This window comes from Ylistrum balloti, unplaced genomic scaffold (assembly GCF_031769215.1).
Source record: "Ylistrum balloti isolate Yb309-2 unplaced genomic scaffold, AGI_CSIRO_Ybal_v1 Utg371406, whole genome shotgun sequence".
NCBI lineage: Eukaryota > Metazoa > Mollusca > Bivalvia > Pectinida > Pectinidae > Ylistrum > Ylistrum balloti.
Window position 1 is genome coordinate 266,629 of NW_026782739.1, and position 19,938 is coordinate 286,566.

At 35.6% G+C, this 19,938-nt stretch overlaps 1 protein-coding gene across 1 annotated transcript; it reads left to right on the forward strand.

Moving 5' to 3' along the window:
- Nucleotides 1-170: 170 nt before the first annotated feature.
- Nucleotides 171-19,145, forward strand: LOC132562386 (importin-11-like). The gene is made up of 26 exons (XM_060227125.1): nt 171-712; nt 1,101-1,201; nt 1,535-1,607; nt 2,014-2,217; nt 2,696-2,825; nt 3,217-3,324; nt 3,452-3,522; nt 4,242-4,341; nt 4,809-4,901; nt 5,608-5,763; nt 6,159-6,199; nt 6,533-6,671; nt 7,136-7,241; nt 8,132-8,295; nt 9,225-9,265; nt 9,649-9,714; nt 9,941-10,105; nt 10,710-10,902; nt 12,022-12,101; nt 13,517-13,597; nt 13,791-13,886; nt 14,635-14,748; nt 16,785-16,906; nt 17,215-17,316; nt 17,780-17,858; nt 18,247-19,145. The coding sequence occupies exons 1-26, from the start codon at nt 575-577 to the stop codon at nt 18,403-18,405; spliced, it is 2,922 nt and encodes a 973-aa protein (XP_060083108.1). The 5' UTR covers nt 171-574; the 3' UTR covers nt 18,406-19,145.
- Nucleotides 19,146-19,938: the final 793 nt, after the last annotated feature.

Below are 19,938 nucleotides of genomic sequence, written 5' to 3' on the forward strand. Positions count from 1 at the left end.
TGATCATTAACGAAGAACAATATCCATGCAATGTAACGTAGCAAAACACATTGCCAAGTTTACGGAAGTGTCGTTTCAAACCGGATGTAAGTGTAATATAAAAGAGCATGCGTAGCGGAAATGCAAACCGTAATGGCTGCGCCCATGATTAACTTCCCGGAGCATGAAAGAAGATTTTTTTCACTCTTAGTAGAAGAAAGTTATATCGTAGTTGACATTTTTGAGGTCATATCAGAACATATATAGAACATATGTATTGTTTCACGGGGACAAGAAAGAAATTGTATCATAAAAACTAAAGTTGACATTCAGCTGTTTTTTTCATTCATTCCTCTTTTCGTAACGCCACCAGCTAGACTGAATTGAAAAATATACGTATTAGATTTGAAATACTTATAAAATTGAGAGGGAAACAATGTAGCATTCATTGATGGAGTATTTACCTGCTGTTATCATTATGCTGTCGAGTTTTCGATGTGTGGAAAAAAGTAAAAGAGTTTTAATAATATAGAAGGTTTTTGACAATTTGCCAAATGTAGCTTTCAGTCTGTATAGAAAGTGTTAAGCAAAGACAATGGATAGCAGTAATGCTGGACCACTGGTGTTAGAAACTTTGGCTAATGCCAGCAATCAGAATGCATGTGTGTTTAAAATAGCAGAAAAACAGCTCCACGATTGGGAGACTCAACCTGGATTTTATTCCATTCTATCTGTGAGTAAAATTGATTTCTCCCATAGATAATATCTGATCGATTTTGTCGGTCCATTATGATTGTATTAAAGAAAACATTTCCATTTTTGTATTACACACTGTACTTACAATCAGTGTATAATTAGATGTTGTATTTTTTGTTTGCTTTACACTGACTTAGTTACATAGTTTTATATCCTCATCAATACTGGACTGTGGATAGCTTACAGATATTGAAATTATCATGGGTTACTGTGCAATGATCAGGGTTTTTATTGAAGTTTATTTGATAATTGTGTAACAAGCAGTATCTTTATTAACAAATTGTACTTTATAAATTCATTAACTGAAGCTGTCTTTGAATTTGACATCTCCCACATTAATCTAATGAAACATTTCATATTTTAAGGAAATTTTCCGCAACCATGAGGTAGACATTAATGTACGATGGCTGGCTGTGATGTATGTGAAGAATGGAGTGGAGAGATATTGGAGAAAGAATGCTCCTAAGTATGCTAATGATTTTAATTTACAAGGAAAAATGTGATGATAATATCATGATCAAGACTAGTTTAATGCTTTATTTCTTATCTTTACAATCGTTACTTTATACATGTAGAGGACTATGACATATGTTTCATGCATGGCCTGACATTTTAATACTATACATCTATCTCTATTTGATTTCAAAGGAACTGAAAGTCCAGTGAATAGCTACATAAAGAATGTTTCCATTTCAATTAAGATTTCTGAAGAATGACAATTTTGTAATAAGATGTGCTATCAAGTATTTGTGTTTGGGTATTTTCAATGAGAATTGACAAGATGATCAAATTTTGCCAGTGCGATTGCTGAATCAGAAAAGGAAGGAATAAAACAGAGACTGCTGTCTAATTTCACAGAACCTGTACCCCAGGTAGGATACCCATAGAACAAGTTGCATCTGAAAATGACATACACGACACAAGATTGAAGCTGACCTAAACATTGCACTAATTTCGCAATTGTGCAGCCATGACAGTCAGCTGAAATTTACTGGCTGAATGTCTCTAGTTTGGAGTGTTTCTATGTAATAAGAAAATTTCACAAATATTTTCTTTTCAATATTTTAAAAATTATTATACAGAGGCAGACTTAGTATTTGGTCTACTGTTATATAATGGGCAGAAAGCTCCCAAATTTTGCATTGAGTTCTCCGACCGTTGCCCAAGTCTCCATTGTCTGTATTGATTGAATTCCAAATGGTCACACCCTTTGCCTTATGTAATGTGATAGATAATTGAAAGGAAAGTAAAGTTTGCAAAACATTTCTATTTGTTTAGATTGCTATACAGCAAGCTGTGCTGATTGGGAAGATAGCACGATTAGATTGTCCACGGTTCTGGACTAATTTGCTGCCCACACTGTTTCAAGCAGTTCGCTGTCCTGACCATCTCATCCAAGAGAGAGGGCTGTTGACACTGCACCATGTTACAAAGATGCTGGCTTCGAAGAGACTGTCTCATGACAGAAAACTATTTGAGGATGTAAGTTTTAAAAAGATTAATATCACATGTGCATTAAACTGTATGTAAGAAATTAATATTCATTTCAGCTTGAACTGGTGAGTGGTTAAACAGCGTAGAATATTATCAATGGATGGTTGGTTTGTTTTGGGGTTAATCATTTCCATGACTCCACCTAATGATAAGTGAAGTCTCACCAAGGGCTATAAATGTTCTGTTGACGTAAAGGAATGGAATATTTTGAATAGTTTTGGAAGATGGCTCCCAGACCTAATGCTATGTTATCCTGTCAGAGGCATAGATATTGATTGAGTAATTTTCTGTTATACTCTCAAGACATCATAGGGCATCTGTACAAAGTGGTATAGTAGTCAGTGTAGTGATAAAGACAGTGAGACTGCTATATAACTTGTGACATGGTAACCCCACTGGATTAGTCTAAAATTGTGATGACATTTATCTAGTAAACATATTACCATATGATATTGTATTTTTTCAGTTGACAAATGAAATTTTTGGCTTCGTTCTACGGCTGTGGCAGAGTCACTTGCAAGATTTTCTTGAGGCTGCATCAAAACATGATGAAAAAATGGGTCCTTCATTGGACAAGGCTATTCTGGCCTGCAGGAGTAAGTTTTTCCTAATTACATTGATTCCTCTCAAAATACAAATGAAGATTTATGATAGTATAATATATCACAACTACCTAGTTTTATGCAAGAAGTACAAGTTGAGATTTTCATTTAACTTTAAAGTTATATTTTTTCATCAAAAAGATGGTATAGTTTGATACTGAAAACTTAATGATATTTTTTAATCATCTTGCCATGCATACAGTCCAAGCATACTTATAGAAGTTTCTATGAACACATTGATATATCTTGTGACCAAAGAATGGTATCTGTTTGAACCCACAATCATCAGATAAGCTTAAGATCTCAATGTTAAACATGTTTTTGATTTTGATGATAAGATACAGAGGTTATACACTTTTTTAATTATGTATATCATATATTTCAGTTTTACGAAAACAAATTGCCCATGGTTTCAAGGATCCCACCTGCAGTAATGATGCCAGTAATTTCCTAAGCCAAATATTTCCCAGTATGAAGAGCATGCTTGAATGCAGTGAGTATGAACATTTAAGAAAACTATAAGGAAGATCTATGGTGACAATCTAAAGGAACATAAAATTTCACCGTGACACTTCCATATAAGTCTAAGACAACAGTAACTTTTTTGTTTTACATTGTAGGACAGAGTATGTGGGGGAACCATTTTATTCTTGAGAAGTGTGAAAAGATGATAATCCTTCTGACTAAAGTGGTAAGTGGCCAGATATCCATTGCAGGTGATTTTTTTTTATTATTCATCTGTCTCCAGGATTCAGAGGACTATGGGTTTGTTCTGTGTTCACCAATCCTTCAACATTTATCTTGTCCATGCTGCATAAGTTCACCTAGGCAATATGTCAGGTAGGTCACTTTGAGCTACATTTTTAACTTTGACCTACATCAAAGAAAACAGGTTTGTCTGGGACCTACCTCTTACACTAAATGACTTGTGAATGCTAGTCTCATAAGACATGGACCACATAACACAGACCATGTTTGATGTTGTTGCCAACTGTACTTGTATATGCAAATAGATTAAAAACAAGTCTATCATGTACACGTATTAAAATATTTATCAATTTCCAAGGTCACCTTGACCTACGTTTTGACCTACTGAAAGAAAAGATTATATCTATTTCCTGCAATTTTGCCACTAGAACTTCATATTTGGGTCATTAGTTGACCTAGGTGCAGTAAGGTATTATCTATCGAAATAGATCACTTTTGATCTACATTTTGACCTTTGACCTACATCAAAGTGGAAATCTTTATTTGGATTTTCTGTGAGTGTTGGAAGGAGTTGGGTTACTGCTGATTTTGGCAAAAGAGTATCGTAGATGGGAGTTGAGAGTTGTGTACAGAATGAAATTGTAAAGTAATTACTTAAGAAAACTAGATGAGCTTCCAAATGATTAGTTTTGTGTATTTCAGCTGCTGGACCTACTGGAGTTACATCCTGTTGCCTACACAAGCCTTATTAGGCCAACTTTAGAGTTTGCTGTCAGTTACAACTTCTCGGAAAATGATAAAGGTAATAAACCAAGAGGATGAATATAACACACTCTCCATTGTGGAGACATTACAGTAATTTTGGTTTGACAATACAACAGGTCTCCATGCCAAAGCATTGATTAAGTTACTTCATTTTGAGATTTCCACAGGAGATTAATTTTCACAAAGTCATCAGTTAACCAATTATAATCTTCCACAGATAATTCCATTAGTAATCACTAATCAAGCAGCATCCTCTGACAGACATATTTAGGATTCTATATTTCAGCATAGCTTATACATGTATGTAGACATGAAATTAAAAAGACTGCTTGGTATTGCCTTGTTTAGTATTGCCTTGTTGTACAAAATTCACAGTAAGACCATAATGACAGATGGAAATTATTATATAAATATATTGATTGCTATGAATAATGTAAATGCAAATTTTAAATACTGACAATTTCTACAAAATCTGACATTTCACTGATATGTTTTTATCGTCAGGACTGTTGTTTGAACGATTCACTGTAAACACCTTTAACTTGATCAAGGGAATACTGCAGAACGAAATGTACAGACCTTTAAAGAATGAGGAAGGTTGGTGTTTGTAGACATTGAGAATTTAATCTCAAACGAAATACTGGTGATATATATCACCTTGAACTAATGACATTAATTGGTATTGCATTTGATCAAGAAAAAGAAAAACGAAAAAAAGCACACACACACACACACACACACACACACACACACACTTGTTTGGCCAATTGAGCTTATGCCGTGGCGCATTGTCTGTTGTCAAGTTTTTTCTTTAAACAACATCTTCTCAATAACCAATAGACTAAATGTTTTAATATTTGGCTGGTATGTTCCTAGAATGAAGCCCAACAAAGTGCACAAAAAGAAATTACCTTGACCTATATTCAAGGTCACAGGAGTCAAACTTGTTAAACCTTTTAAATGCCTTCTCCTCATGACCTAAGAGGTCTAGAGGCATGCTAGCTGGCTGGTATGTTCTTAGGATGAAGGCCAACAAAGTTTGCGGAAAGAAATGACCTTGACCTTTATTCAATATACCAGGTGATAGTTGAAGGCCCATTGGGCTGATTGTTTGTAAATAATGTGAATATCAATCTTCTGCAAATAATTTCTTGTAACATGCAGAAGGAAAAGTAAATGCCTCATATCACAAATGTGTTGACTGTTTTTCTCTCTTGTCACTACTATCTATTAAAAGGATTTTTTTAATTCAATGTTGTATAATTTGGCAATTTTACAGTAATTAATTTTTGTTTCCTTAAAGAATCTCAGGAGCCCATGAGGCAGGAAGCATTCAAGATGAAGGCAGAATTCTTTAACCATGGGACATTGTCGGAGATATGTCGCCGTCTGGTGTCACAGTACTTCCTCCTGTCAGGAGACGACTTATCCACCTGGGACACAGACCCTGAGGAGTTTTGTATGTTGTCAATCACACTGTATAAAGGTCACACAGGTTTTAGGTCGGTCATCTTCATCCTCAGTTGGTGGACTTTTCAAATTGCTTTTTTCTATGTTCTGACTGTCCTGCCAGGTGTCCACTGTGCTATTTAACCATTATGGACTTGTTTGATAAAGATATTGCCTGGATGACTTGTGATGGGCATTCAGTATGTTGTTCATCAGTCATCCGCTACTACAGGGAGACTGTAATAACCCAGGCTACTCAAAGCGTGAAACACTGATAGGTTTCAGTCAGTTGACCTAGCAGCATGGAGTTATATTTTGTTAGGGTTATGACATTAGATCATGTTTATTCTATAGATTTAGTCTCAGCAAATGAAGGATATAAAAGTATTTGTTATCTTGTTTTAGGTCAAGAAGAGGTTGGAGACTCCTACAGATATTCTATACGAGTGAGTTGATATTGAACACTATTAGCATAATGCCTTACCGGATGGGTTTGGTTATTTCTACAGGTTAATGTACATACATAGAAAGTAAGAAGACAAAATTGCATAGAACCATGTCAGTACATTGTTTTGTACTCCCACACAATTATAACCAAATCACTTAAATGGCATTTCTTCATATATATCATCACTGTTATTATTCAAAATCTCTGAAGAATGCAGATGCTTGCACATTACAATTGAGACCACCACTGTTAGAGTGATACATGATGACAAATTGTTTCACATGATATTATACAAGTGAGTTCCTCTTATTGTGTATCTTTGTATTTCCAGCCATGTACAGAATCACTCTATATAGCATTATTTAAGGAGTATCGCTCCTCCCTGATCCCAGTACTCTTACAGATGGTACAATCTGTTCAGGCACCTTGTGATCCGGAGGATATGGCAGCGATTCTTCGGAAAGATGGAGGTATGATATGACCAGCTTCTCTTGATTCATGTTTTCTTTTACACAAGTCAGTTGAGGAAGCCAAAACCAGTATAGTGATACATACATATGTTTCTATGTACTTCTTTTTGTCCTAGCATTTTACTGGAGGGAGATGGAGGGGGGAAGGCATACATGAAATCATGTTACTCATGGCTGACAGTCATGTCCCTTTCCCTTCAGAACCTCTCAACAGATTTGGTTCACATATACCCAGTAATACCTTAACATCAAGTTCTACACCTAATCAGATTCTGGTTTGCATTGGAGCAGGGACATCTGTGTTAGATACTGCTGAATCATTTATTAAGCTTGATATTGACTATCAGTGCAGGAAAAAGAATATTTGGATAAATGTAGCATAAATAATAATGCAATGTGGAAAAATCTATCAAATGTTTTGAAAATATTTCTTTCTTGCTAGCAAGTTTGTTTGTGTATTCTAGTGTACAATGCTGTCGGTCTAGCCTCTTTTGAACTGTTTGATGAAATCAACTTTGATGAATGGTTTGCCTCCCATCTGCGACAGGAGCTGCAAATAAAACATGTCAAGTAAGGACGTAACACTTTACAATAATAAATTTAGACCAGTAAGGATGTAACAGGACACTTTACAATAATAAATTTAGACCAGTAAGGATGTAACAGGACACTTTACAATAATAAATATAGACCAGTAAGGATGTAACAGGACACTTTACAATAATAAATATAGACCAGTAAGGATGTAACGGGACACTTTACAATAATAAATATAGACCAGTAAGGATGTAACAGGACACTTTACAATAATAAATATAGACCAGTAAGGATGTAACAGGACACTTTACAATAATAAATATAGACCAGTAAGGATGTAACAGGACACTTTACAATAATAAATATAGACCAGTAAGGATGTAACAGGACACTTTACAATAATAAATATAGACCAGTAAGGATGTAACAGGACACTTTACAATAATAAATATAGACCAGTAAGGATGTAACAGGACACTTTACAATAATTTAGACCAGTTTGACTTGTATTAGTTGATATCAGTACAATAGAACAACTTTGTGTAAGAAACTTTGAACATGATATCGCCTCAAATCCACATTCTTATATTAATGTTTCTTCTAATGAAATAGAATTTTGTGCGCCACCTTATCTTGTTTTTCCTAAACCAAGCAAAATGTTCCTCATTCATGTACTTATGAATTACAAAATCTACATAAGCACCACATATTTAATCTATAAATGATTATCAAAATTTTGAATGTTTGGTTGAATTTTAAAAGCTCATTCATATATATAAAAAAGATCTATTGATACAAAATAAATGGATCTGGACAGGGCCATTGGGGTTCAGTGTTCTGTATATTTAGATATTCTGGTTAAGATTATATCGGTATTAGAGAAGTTGTTATCTTATGCTGTTTGTCTTGTTTGTGTTTAACAGTTACCGGATTATTCGCCGACGAGTGATCTGGCTGTGTGCCCAGTGGGTGGGTGTGAATATGGCTGTGGGGACACGCCCACTTTTGTACCAGGCTGTACTCCCTCTTCTTAACAACGAAGAAGATCTGGTGGTACGGATAGAGGCTTCACTTACCCTTAAAACTGGTATCCTTTGTCACTGTGTAAATAACTGTGGAGGTCACACTGATGAAATGTGATGTCATTTCAGTACATTTGCCTGGCTCCAGTTAATACCAGAGATGTTGATATAGGTTCCATCATGTTATTCAAATATTCACCAAATCAATATTTCCAAACATTTTCTTCAGGTTGGTAATGTCAATAGAATAGAGGTTCTTTTAACATAACCAGCAGAAGATTTGAGTGTGATATTTTGATGACTACATAGTCACCTTCACCAGACAATTGACCATTGTGAAGCATAATATCACTGACGTCTGTAGTGTATAAGATGGTAAGGAATCGATCAACTTTTTTGGTTGTACTATAATCTTATGTACACTATGGTAAAAAAAAGAGTGAAGAGACGGTAAACAGATTATAGACAATACATCAAGTTAAAACCAAATATTTAAAAATATTTTAGTATTAATCTTTCTAATTCATAGCACCAAAAGATTGTGTATTGGTACAACATCTATCAAGATACTCATTTGAAGTTAATTGGTGATATTTGGCTTTTTTAACCTCAGAATTAGAGTTTTGCCTCTTGTTAAAATTTTTTGTCTGGAGCATAACTTTGCATGCATTTAAGGTCGGAGGTTGAAACTTGGTGTATACATTGATCATACAAAGACAATGTACAGTTCTAGTTGTGTAAATTTGTACCCTTTGAAATTAGAAGATCATGATTTTCAAGGATTTTGACATTACCAACAATGACTTGAAAAAAATACTTGAAATTAAAAACCTAAAATCAACAGTTGTTTGGCTTGTACATCATGAGTTCATCATATTTACTGTCTGGCTTTTAGCAATTACAGAATAAGTTGGATTCTGGGTGATTTTTGTTTTTGTTTTCATTGAGATGTATTTTGTATGGAAATATTATTAAATCCTTGACTTTAAATCAGCTGTGGATGATTTTGAATTTAATGTTGATCAGTTTTTACCTGTAAGTATCGACTCTTTCCAGTACTTGAATCACTATTTTATCCATGCAGTAGCTCATCCTTGTAGATTCTGATCATTTCACATGCTCAAGTTATTGATTTACACAGGTATACTTTGTAATATGTGAAATTGAGAAAGAAAATTCCTGTGTCAATAATGTCAAAAGTGATGATATCAGCACAGGCTGCTTGAGCAATAAACAGCAATTTATTCTACATTGAATGTAATATATGTTTCATCTCAGTGTGACAACTGATATAAAAGTTTGTTTCCTTTAAAATTTCAGTTGTCATAGTTTAATCCACAGTAGGATAGTCTAGTTTAGGTTACATTGTAGTGTATGGAGTAATGATTTTACTAACAAACTGTATCTTCCCTTTACAGTATCTTAATGCTTCCTTCTCTATGTTGTTTGAACTTCTGCAAGAAGTGCGTGAATGTGATACAAAGGTAAGTGGTTTTTGTTTGGTTGATTAATTATTTGTCTTTTCGACTAGGGTAAAAAAACTCACCAGAAAAACTTCAGAACTTCATCTGTCCGTGAAATATTCTGTAAATATTCATAATTTGTGAAATCTACATGGGTTTTAGTCACACTTTGGGGGACTTGAAGGTAGAACTTTAAATTGCTTGAAAGAAAATTGAAATCTTACCTTTATGCTGTTTGTTACTTCAGATGCAAGTGCTACATGTGATATCGTTTGTGATAGAGAGGGTGGGGGCCCAGATCCGGCCCTACACCACCTCCCTCATCCAGTACCTACCGTCCCTGTGGCAAGAGTCAGCTGACCACAACATGTTGCGATGTGCTATTCTGACAACTCTCATACACATTGTACAGGTAAAAACTGACCACTCTTACATGTTGTCAAGGTAAAGGTGGCTATTCCCATAAACAGTGCAAAGACAAAAGTGAAAAAAAAGAGAGTATCCACTCCAATTCACTTTGTGCAGGGAACTAGATACAAAAAGTTGCATTATGAATTTATGTTTGACACTGTTGTTGGATGCTGTATATCTGTTACACTGCAGCATTTTAAACCTGACACTATAATGTTATTATACATATCTCCACAGGGATTCGGGTCTCTCAGTACATAAATATTCTACACTATCTCCACAGGGATTTGGGTCTCTCAGTACGTAAATATTCTACTATATCTCCACAGGGATTCGGGTCTCTCAGTACATAAATATTCTACTCTATCTCCACAGGGATATGGGTCTCTCAGTACATAAATATTCTACTATATCTCCACAGGGATTCGGGTCTCTAAGTACGTAAATATTCTACTATATCTCCACAGGGATTCGGTTCTCTCAGTATGTAAATATTCTACTTTATCTGCACAGGGATTCGGATCTCTCAGTATGTAAATATTCTACTTTTTCTCCACAGGGATTTGGGTCTCTAAGTACGTAAATATTCTACTTTATCTCCATAGGGTTTTGGATCAATCTGTTCCAACATGTATGACTTCCTGCTGCCGATTATACAGATAAGCACGGATGTAACACAAGATCAGCACATCTACCTAATGGAGGATGGCCTTGAACTCTGGCATGTGACCTTGTTGAATGCTCCTAACATAACCGAACAGCTTTTACAGCTATTTAAAAACATGTCAGGCTTGCTAGGTATGTAATTGCAGTCTCTTATCTGTCCCTTATAAGCCATTTTAATTGTTTAAAAATGGTTTTTAACTATACTGTAGTGGGTAATGTGGGTATGGACAGAATACCTTTCCTTTGATCTAATGTTGTGTGACAGTGTCAGTTTGAACAATATTCAATTCAGTAAATCAACAATATTTCACATACATATGTTACATAAGGGGATAGAAAACAAACTTCAAACTTATAATTTTATTTCCTTCATGCCAAAGTTTAAGACAGATAACTCTCACCCATATAATCTGAGATTTGGGAACAAATCATATTATAGCAGTGCAGTATGCGTCTGAAACAGGAAAAAATTGTATCTTTCAACATCTACAAAAGTCCACTAAACAGTGTAACTCTATACAGAATAAGATGGTAAATTTTAAACGGCTAATTCCAAACTTAATGAAAAGGAACACTTACTCCAATAGTTATCTCTTGGTTGGTATGCTTTGTTAATGAGAGGGGCTGAAACTCACTTTTATCAAAACTTTCCTAGCCAAAATCAGACACACATGAAGAAGAAATGATAATGTTGAGATGATTGAAGAGCAATAACCAAAGGTTTCATAATTCACCGACATGTCTAAAATCGCCTTCATTTCAAAACAGTTCCTTATTGCATTTTTTCACATCAAGACTTAATATACACTATCCTCTGTTGATATTACATTCCTAACTTAACCTTGCACACATCTATAAGGTATGGTAGGTGTACTATATCAATCAGGCATTTGGTGCTATTTTATGTTGTACTTGACATTTGCGAGGAGACTGAATCAGCTGTTTGTCATAAATCTGTAAGTGTTTACTTTCATCCAAAAGCTAACAAAATTGTGAGAAGAAATTGTTTGAATGTGTACATGTAATTAATTAAGCCTGTTCCAGTGTTTTAGTTTAAATTGTCTGTTACAAGTTTATTTGGAAATGATGAAGCAAAGGCAAAGCTTCTGTTTTAAAGAATGTTAAAAAAGTAATGATGAGCTATATTTAATTAGAGATGAAATATTGTCAGGTATTTTAAATTTCAGCATTTGCTAACAGCAAAAGTATTGTATACAACTGTTTGTTTATAATTATCATCTTATCTTGTAGATCTTGGAACGGAAAACCTTCGGATGTGCCTCAAAGTGATACAGGCTTATATAGTGCTGGGTCCCAGAGATTTTATGCAGGTATGGAAATTATAGGAGTGATACAATCTTATATACTGTATCATGTAGTGTTGTGTCCATGATACTTCTTGCTGCCTATATATTGCTGGGTCCCAGAGATTTCATGCAGGTATAAAGATTGTAGGAGTGAAACAAAGCTATATAGTGCTGGGTCCCAGAGATTTCATGCAGGTATAAAGATTGTAGGAGTGAAACAAGGCTATATAGTGCTGGGTCCCAGAGATTTCATGCAGGTATAAAGATTGTAGGAGTGAAACAAGTCTATATAAAGCTGGGTCCCAGAGATTTCATGCAGGTATAAAGATTGTAGGAGTGAAACAAGGCTATATAGTGCTGGGTCCCAGAGATTTCATGCAGGTATAAAGATTGTAGGAGTGAAACAAGGCTATATAGTGCTGGGTCCCAGAGATTTCATGCAGGTATAAAGATTGTAGGAGTGAAACAAGGCTATATAGTGCTGGGTCCCAGAGATTTCATGCAGGTATAAAGATTGTAGGAGTGAAACAAGGCTATATAGTGCTGGGTCCCAGAGATTTCATGCAGGTATAAAGATTGTAGGAGTGAAACAAGGCTATATAAAGCTGGGTCCCAGAGATTTCATGCAGGTATAAAGATTGTAGGAGTGAAACAAGGCTATATAGTGCTGGGTCCCAGAGATTTCATGCAGGTATAAAGATTGTAGGAGTGAAACAAGGCTATATAGTGCTGGGTCCCAGAGATTTTATGCAGGTGTAAAGATTGTAGGAGTAATACAATCCTATATACGATGTCATGTAGTGTTGTGTCTATGATACTTCTTGCTGCCTATATAGTACTGGGTCACAGATGTTTCATGTAGGTTTAGAGATTATAGGAGTGAAACAAAGCTATATATTGCTGGGTTCCAGAGATTTTATGCAGGTTTACAGATTGTAGGAGTGATACAAGGCTATCGAGTGCTCGGTCCCAGATATTTTATGCAGATATAAGGATTGTAGGAATGAAAAAAGCTTATATACTCTGTGTTAGAGTCAGTTCTGTGTCCATGAGACTTTTTGCAGCGTATACAGGGCTGGATCCATATGATTTCGTGCAAAAATTAGATATGATAAAGCTAAATTATGACTATAACTATAAGCCATTACTGGGGAGAATGATATTAAAGCCATCATGATAATGATGTGGAAAAGAAGCCACTGTCATCCCCCCCTTCTTCCTCAGTCTCTTATGTCATGTAAAATGTCAATAATGTGGGCCTTCTCTTGTATTAACAATTAACTGAGTCAGACATAGTGAAATACCTAGAAACATTCCATGATATGGACTAGTGAATTCAGATACACCCAAGTGCTTTCGTGTTTTAGATCAACAAATAAACAAATTCTTTGTGCAATACTCCATGTAATATCACAAGAAGTCTTTGGTTTTGTTTTCAGAGGTTTTCCTCAGAATTGGCTTCCTCTCTAACAAGTTTGTTGACTGATCTTCGTACCGAGGGTATTGTTCTCATTTTACGTGTGAGTATTATGTTTAATAATGATTTATCATCTAATCCTGCCTTCTCGTAGAATTAGCCAAAGAACAAAAGTTAAATTCTGAATCCTTTGAAGTTTGACTTGGTCTCTCAGTGTGTTTATATGATTTGAAATAATCCTGTGTTATCTGGGATAAATATTTCATAAACATAGTATTAAATGTTTATATTCCCAGGTGATAGAACTTGTCTTTCAAAGCTTCCCTTCAGAAGGTCCTGAGGTATTCCGTCGACTTTTACCGAGTCTTCTGAAGGCTGTTATAGAAGGGGAGGTAAGTACAAGTCCTGAGGTTTTATGTAAACTTTTACGGGGTCTTCTGAAGGCTGTTATAAAAGGGGAGGTAAATACAAGTCCTGAGGTATTCTGTCGACTTTTACGGAGTCTTCTGAAGGCTGTTATAGAAGGGGAGGTAAGTACAAGTCCTGAGGTTTTCTGTCAACTTTTACAGGGTCTTCTGAAGGCTGTTATAGAAGGGGAGGTAAGTACAAGTCCTGAGGTATTCTGTCGGCTTTTACTGAGTCTTCTGAAGGCTGTTATAGAAGGTGAGGTAAGTACAAGTCCTGAGGTTTTCTGTCAACTTTTATGGGGTCTTCTGAAGGCTGTTATAGAGGGGGAGGTAAGTACAAGTCTTGAGGTATTCTGTCGACTTTTACTGAGTCTTCTGAAGGCTGTTGTAGAAGGGGAGGTAAGTACAAGTCCTGAAGTATTCTGTCTTTTACCAAGTCTGGTGAAGGCTGTTGTGGGAGAAGAAGTTAGTTTGAACACTTTTTCTTAATTATCATAACACCTAAAAATACCTCATAAATTTTACGCTGCAGTTTGCAGGAAGATACTATTTACTGTGTACCTTATACAAAATGTACAAATTAGAAGTATGGTAATAGATATTAAGTACAGTCTACGGACAGGAACTGTTTAATTGCTACAAGAGCGGGACAGATATTGATCTCGTTGACAGTTTCTTATGAAGACTTTGGGGCATTGTTTGTTATTTTGACTTTGATTCTTTATTCCCACAGGAACACCCTATGGTTCTAACTGTCTATCTGGGACTGTTTGCCAGAATACTCCTTCAAAATCCGGAATTTATGTGGAAATTCCTGAATGAAGTAGCTCCAGAATTTGGTAAAACAGTAAGTTGTCAGAGATTCTGAAAGGGTTCATTTTAAACAGATAAATATAATGTAAGAAAACAATATTTTTGAGATTTCTTGAAATGTGTAAATGGAGATGTTAGTACTAGATATAATGCTGATTTTCTGTCTCTGTTTGTATGTTTGATATTTTTAGGTCATCTGGACCCGAAGGGTCCGATGACCTATAGTCATCATGCTTCGTCCGTCGTCGTCCGCCGTCCGCCGTCCGCCGTGCGCCGTCCGTAAACTTTTCATTCAAACGACTTCTTCTCAATAACCAAAAGGCTCAGATTGCTGATATTGTGCCTGTGGCATGCTGGGATGAAGGGCTATCAAGTTTGTTTAAATGAATGACCTTGAACAACTTTCAAGGTCACAGGGGTCAAATATGTCAAAATCTTTAAATAACTTCTTCTCAAATACTAGAAGGCCTAGGGGGCTAATACTTGGCCCATAGCATGCTGGCATGGAGCCCTACAAAGTTTGTTCAAATGAATGACCTTGGCCCACTTTCAAGGTCACAGGGGTCAAATATGTTAAAATATACAAAGGACTTCATCTCAATAAGCAAAAGTCTATGAGTGCCGATATTGGGTCTGTAGCATGCTGGGAGGAAAGGCTACCAAGTTTATTTAAATGAATGACCTTGAACAACTTTCAAGGTCGCAGGGGTCAAATATGTCAAAATCTTTAAATAACTTCTTCTCAAATACTAGAAGGCCTAGGGGGCTAATACTTGGCCCATAGCATGCTGGCATGGAGCCCTACAAAGTTTGTTCAAATGAATGACCTTGGCCCACTTTCAAGGTCACAGGGGTCAAATATGTTAAAATATACAAAGGACTTCATCTCAATAAGCAAAAGTCTATGAGTGCCGATATTGGGTCTGTAGCATGCTGGGAGGAAAGGCTACCAAGTTTATTCAAATGAATAACCTCAACCCACTTTCAAGGTCACAGGGGTCAAATATGTTAAAATCTTTAAACAACTTCTTCTCATTAACCAAAAGGCTCAGAGTGTAGATATTGGGCCTGTGACATGCTGGGATGAAGGACTACCAAGTTTGTTCAAATGAATGACCTTGACCCACTTTAAAGGTCACAGGGGTCAAATATGTTAAAATCTTTAAACAACTTCTTCTCAATAACCAAAAGGCTCAGATTGCTGATATTGTGCCTGTGGCATGCTGGGATGAAGGGCTATTAAGTTTGTTTAAATGAATGACCTTGAACAACTTTCAAGGTCACAGGGGTCAAATATGTCAAAATCTTTAAATAACTTCTTCTCAAATACTAGAAGGCCTAGGGGGCTAATACTTGGCCCATAGCATGCTGGCATGGAGCCCTACAAAGTTTGTTCAAATGAATGACCTTGGCCCACTTTCAAGGTCACAGGGGTCAAATATGTTAAAATATACAAAGGACTTCATCTCAATAAGCAAAAGTCTATGAGTGCCGATATTGGGTCTGTAGCATGCTGGGAGGAAAGGTTACCAAGTTTATTTAAATGAATGACCTTGAACAACTTTCAAGGTCGCAGGGGTCAAATATGTCAAAATCTTTAAATAACTTCTTCTCAAATACTAGAAGGCCTAGGGGGCTAATACTTGGCCCATAGCATGCTGGCATGGAGCCCTACAAAGTTTGTTCAAATGAATGACCTTGGCCCACTTTCAAGGTCACAGGGGTCAAATATGTTAAAATATACAAAGGACTTCATCTCAATAAGCAAAAGTCTATGAGTGCCGATATTGGGTCTGTAGCATGCTGGGAGGAAAGGCTACCAAGTTTATTCAAATGAATGACCTCAACCCACTTTCAAGGTCACAGGGGTCAAATATGTTAAAATATACAAACGACTTCTTCTCAACAAGCAAAAGTCCATGAGTGCTGATATTGGGCCTGTAAGATGCTTGGAGGAGAGGCTACCAAGTTTGTTCAAACGAATGACCTCAACCCACTTTCTAGGTTTGGCTTGCTTTTTGTCAGATGACCGTTAAGGCCCATGGGCCTCTTGTTTATGTATCATTACAGAGTGAAGCATTGCTGGGTAACATTGTGGATATGTGGGTGAATAAGATAGACTGTATTGCCCAGCCAGAACGACGCAAACTGATAGCGCTTGGAGCTTGTTCACTTCTGTCACTCAAACTGAGGTTTGTGTCTGTAAGAACATAGTTCTGGGGACCAGTTCACTGCTGTCCTTAAAGCACCTCATTATCAAAATATTTTACTGGATCAACTTATCAATCTAGAAAAGTCTACTAGGTTAATACTTTTTGAAAGTTTTTTACCAACTTTCACTTTGGTTAAGATTTATATTGTTAAGAATTTGAAACCTTGCATAGATGATAGCAACGTTTTCTTTAACTGGCAAACTTTAAGTTCTAGATGTGAATATATAAGGGCAGGAAATAATAACTGCCATCAGTTTTTATAGAATTTATTTTCTTCTATTTGATAGCACTGTGATGGAGAAGTTTGCAGGAATTGTATGTCTGAGTGTAGAGGTCTTACATGATGTTAGCACCATTCCTGTGGATGAGGACGCTGCGCTACAACTAGAGTGAGTTTTAACACAGCTGTACAGCAGGATTGATCTGAAACAAAAAAGGGAGCTAGCGTTTTCTTAATGCTGACTTTTGCATTACAATGTTTGTGATAATTAACAAAATTTCATTCTGTGATTTTCCAAAAAATTTCTGAAACATTTCTCTATATGCAACTCTTTAAAATGGAAAGTGTCCATCAATCTTAAAAAGTTGCCAATATTTAGCAAGAGCAAATATTCAGTTTTGAGAAATAATCATTTTATTATTTGAATTCCGTCCTTGTATGTCCAATGATGAAACCCCGTAATATTCAATTGAAAACTTTTTATAGGTGCTGTAATGTACTTACATGTAGTATACTTCAAAATTTATTTTTTGTATACATAAAAAAATAATGTTTTTTACAGTAAAAGTATCAAGTATAGTTGAAATCAAGACTGAAATAAAATTCATTAAGTGCTGTTTCTGGTTTGGTAGCTCCTTGGTGTTGTCTGACCAGGATGACACTACAGAAGATGGTGAGCAAGAGACAGAACATGACAAACGCAAGAGGATGGTAAGTTGCATTGTATCACCTGACTACAGAAAAAATTCTAAAATTTACTGAGAAGGTTCTTATTTTTGATATTCAAATCTTATTTATCTATTTGTAGAAAATAGTTTACAAGAAACCTCTTCAAAATAAGCAACTTTATGATATCTAAGTCATATGCTCATAGTTGAGGATTTAATTGAGGTTTTTAGGGGGACAGAAGTTTCTACGTATACACCTTACTTTAAGTATCCTTTGAGTATTGGTCTTGAATGGAAGACTCTCTGGATTTTTGAATTTAATTAGTGATTAGCAATTGAAACAAGATAATTTATACTCACAATTTTGCCTGAGAAATTTCTGTCATGATGGCAATAGGCATTATTGTATTTTTAAAGTTATTTTGTTACAGTTGTGCCGACAAGACCCAGTGCACATGGTGCCCCTGAAGGAGTATGTCCTGTCCCAGTTAACTGCCTGTCAGCAGCTACACGGCCAGGTCACCTTTGACAAACTCATGTCCCAGGTCGACCCAGAAATTCTCCAACAGCTGCGCGAGTTCTCTGGCTGAGTGTGGTGCTTTTCAAAGTGGTTATTGTACCCTAGAATGAATGTGGAACTTTTGATTAATTTATTCCATTACCTGTTACTTTTGTGCTGTTGTCTCAGCAATCTTTTCTGTTCATAGTTGAAATTCACAGAGGTTATTTCATCAACTGAATGCTTGTCAGTCTCAATATCTGAAAAGGACATGTAAGTTATTTGACATTAGTTGAAATTTTCCATTTTGCAGAAGATATGGAGTTTCAAAATTTAAATTCTGCAGACAGAACAGCATTGGAGAGTGACTGTGTTTGTTCAGAATACAACTAAGATAAATATTTTCAGTGAAGTATCTAAGAATGATGTTACAAGTTTGTTTGTGTTCAAAGTGAATGTACTGTGGTGATTGTGTGTAGGAAATGAAGTGCACCACCAGAGGTGTTCAGGACAGCTTTATGTACTGTAAATTAAGTCTTTCATTCAATTTCTAGCCTCATAGATATGTTGATATCATTCTACCAAAAAATTCATGCATTACTGAAGGGGAGATTCAAAAAAAAATTGTGAAATGTGGGTGACCTACCCTGGTATATACTGACAGTAGATGACTGAAGAAATGAGGGGCATGATATGGCGGTTTTACTAGATGTTTTATTTTCAAATACAGAAAGGAAAGCATTCCATTGGAATTAAAAAATGAAATGGCTGGATATGTGATAATTTTAAGATTTAGAAAGTAATTGAATCACTAATTTTTAAAAAGTATTTTTGCTTGATGTGTTTGTGATTTTATATGCAAATTATTTCATTAAAAATGTATAATTGTCCATTTATGATTAATTAAATGACTACTCTGTATATGCTTATATGAAATATGTTTTGTCATACTGCAAAGAAAGTGGCTATGTCATTGTTTTTGCCTTAGTAGATAAACACTTTTGTCATCTCCAGATTATTTTAGGAATGTTAACACACATGCTATTTAACTGTCAAAGTCAACAATTTTCCCATTCAGGAAACAGTCCTTTTTTTTAGTGGGCATAGGGTGTGGTCTGTGGTAAATAGTTTTATGTCATTATGATGACTTTACAGTATAAATTTGTTATACAGGGCCTTGGCAGGGTTTACATCCCCATAATCCTTGCCAGCTAGGATATTATGTACCCTGCCAAACACCTGTATAGGCTAAGATTTTTCATATACCTTGATATCAGTTTTGAAGCTTAATACTAATACAGTATAGGAAATTGACAAATTGCATTTATTTACTGTTTTCCACACCTACCTATGAAATAGCCAGTGCTTAAGTGTGTTCAGTATTTGATCCTCTTTGGCTGTGATCAACAAGTTTGTAGTGTAACCAGTATCTTTTAATGTGCACTCGAGACACTTGAATTGAAAAAATTAATAATGCAGGAAGGTGTATACAAATATTAATGTTATAGATAAAACAGATTTCCAGAGCTATATACATTTTTACGATATATAAATAGAAGCTTTGAAGGATGTACATTTACATAAGAATTGGAAGTTAGGTAGAAAGGGTATTTCCACGAGAAAT

Coding starts and splice junctions, on each gene's coding strand:
- LOC132562386 (XM_060227125.1), top strand. CDS start 575: ATGGATAGCAGTAATGCTGGACCACTGGTGTTAGAAACTTTGGCTAAT. Junction 3,325..3,451: donor GAAGAGCATGCTTGAATGCA/GTGAGTATGAAC, acceptor TTTACATTGTAG/GACAGAGTATGTGGGGGAAC. Junction 12,102..13,516: donor GTCCCAGAGATTTTATGCAG/GTATGGAAATTA, acceptor TTTTGTTTTCAG/AGGTTTTCCTCAGAATTGGC.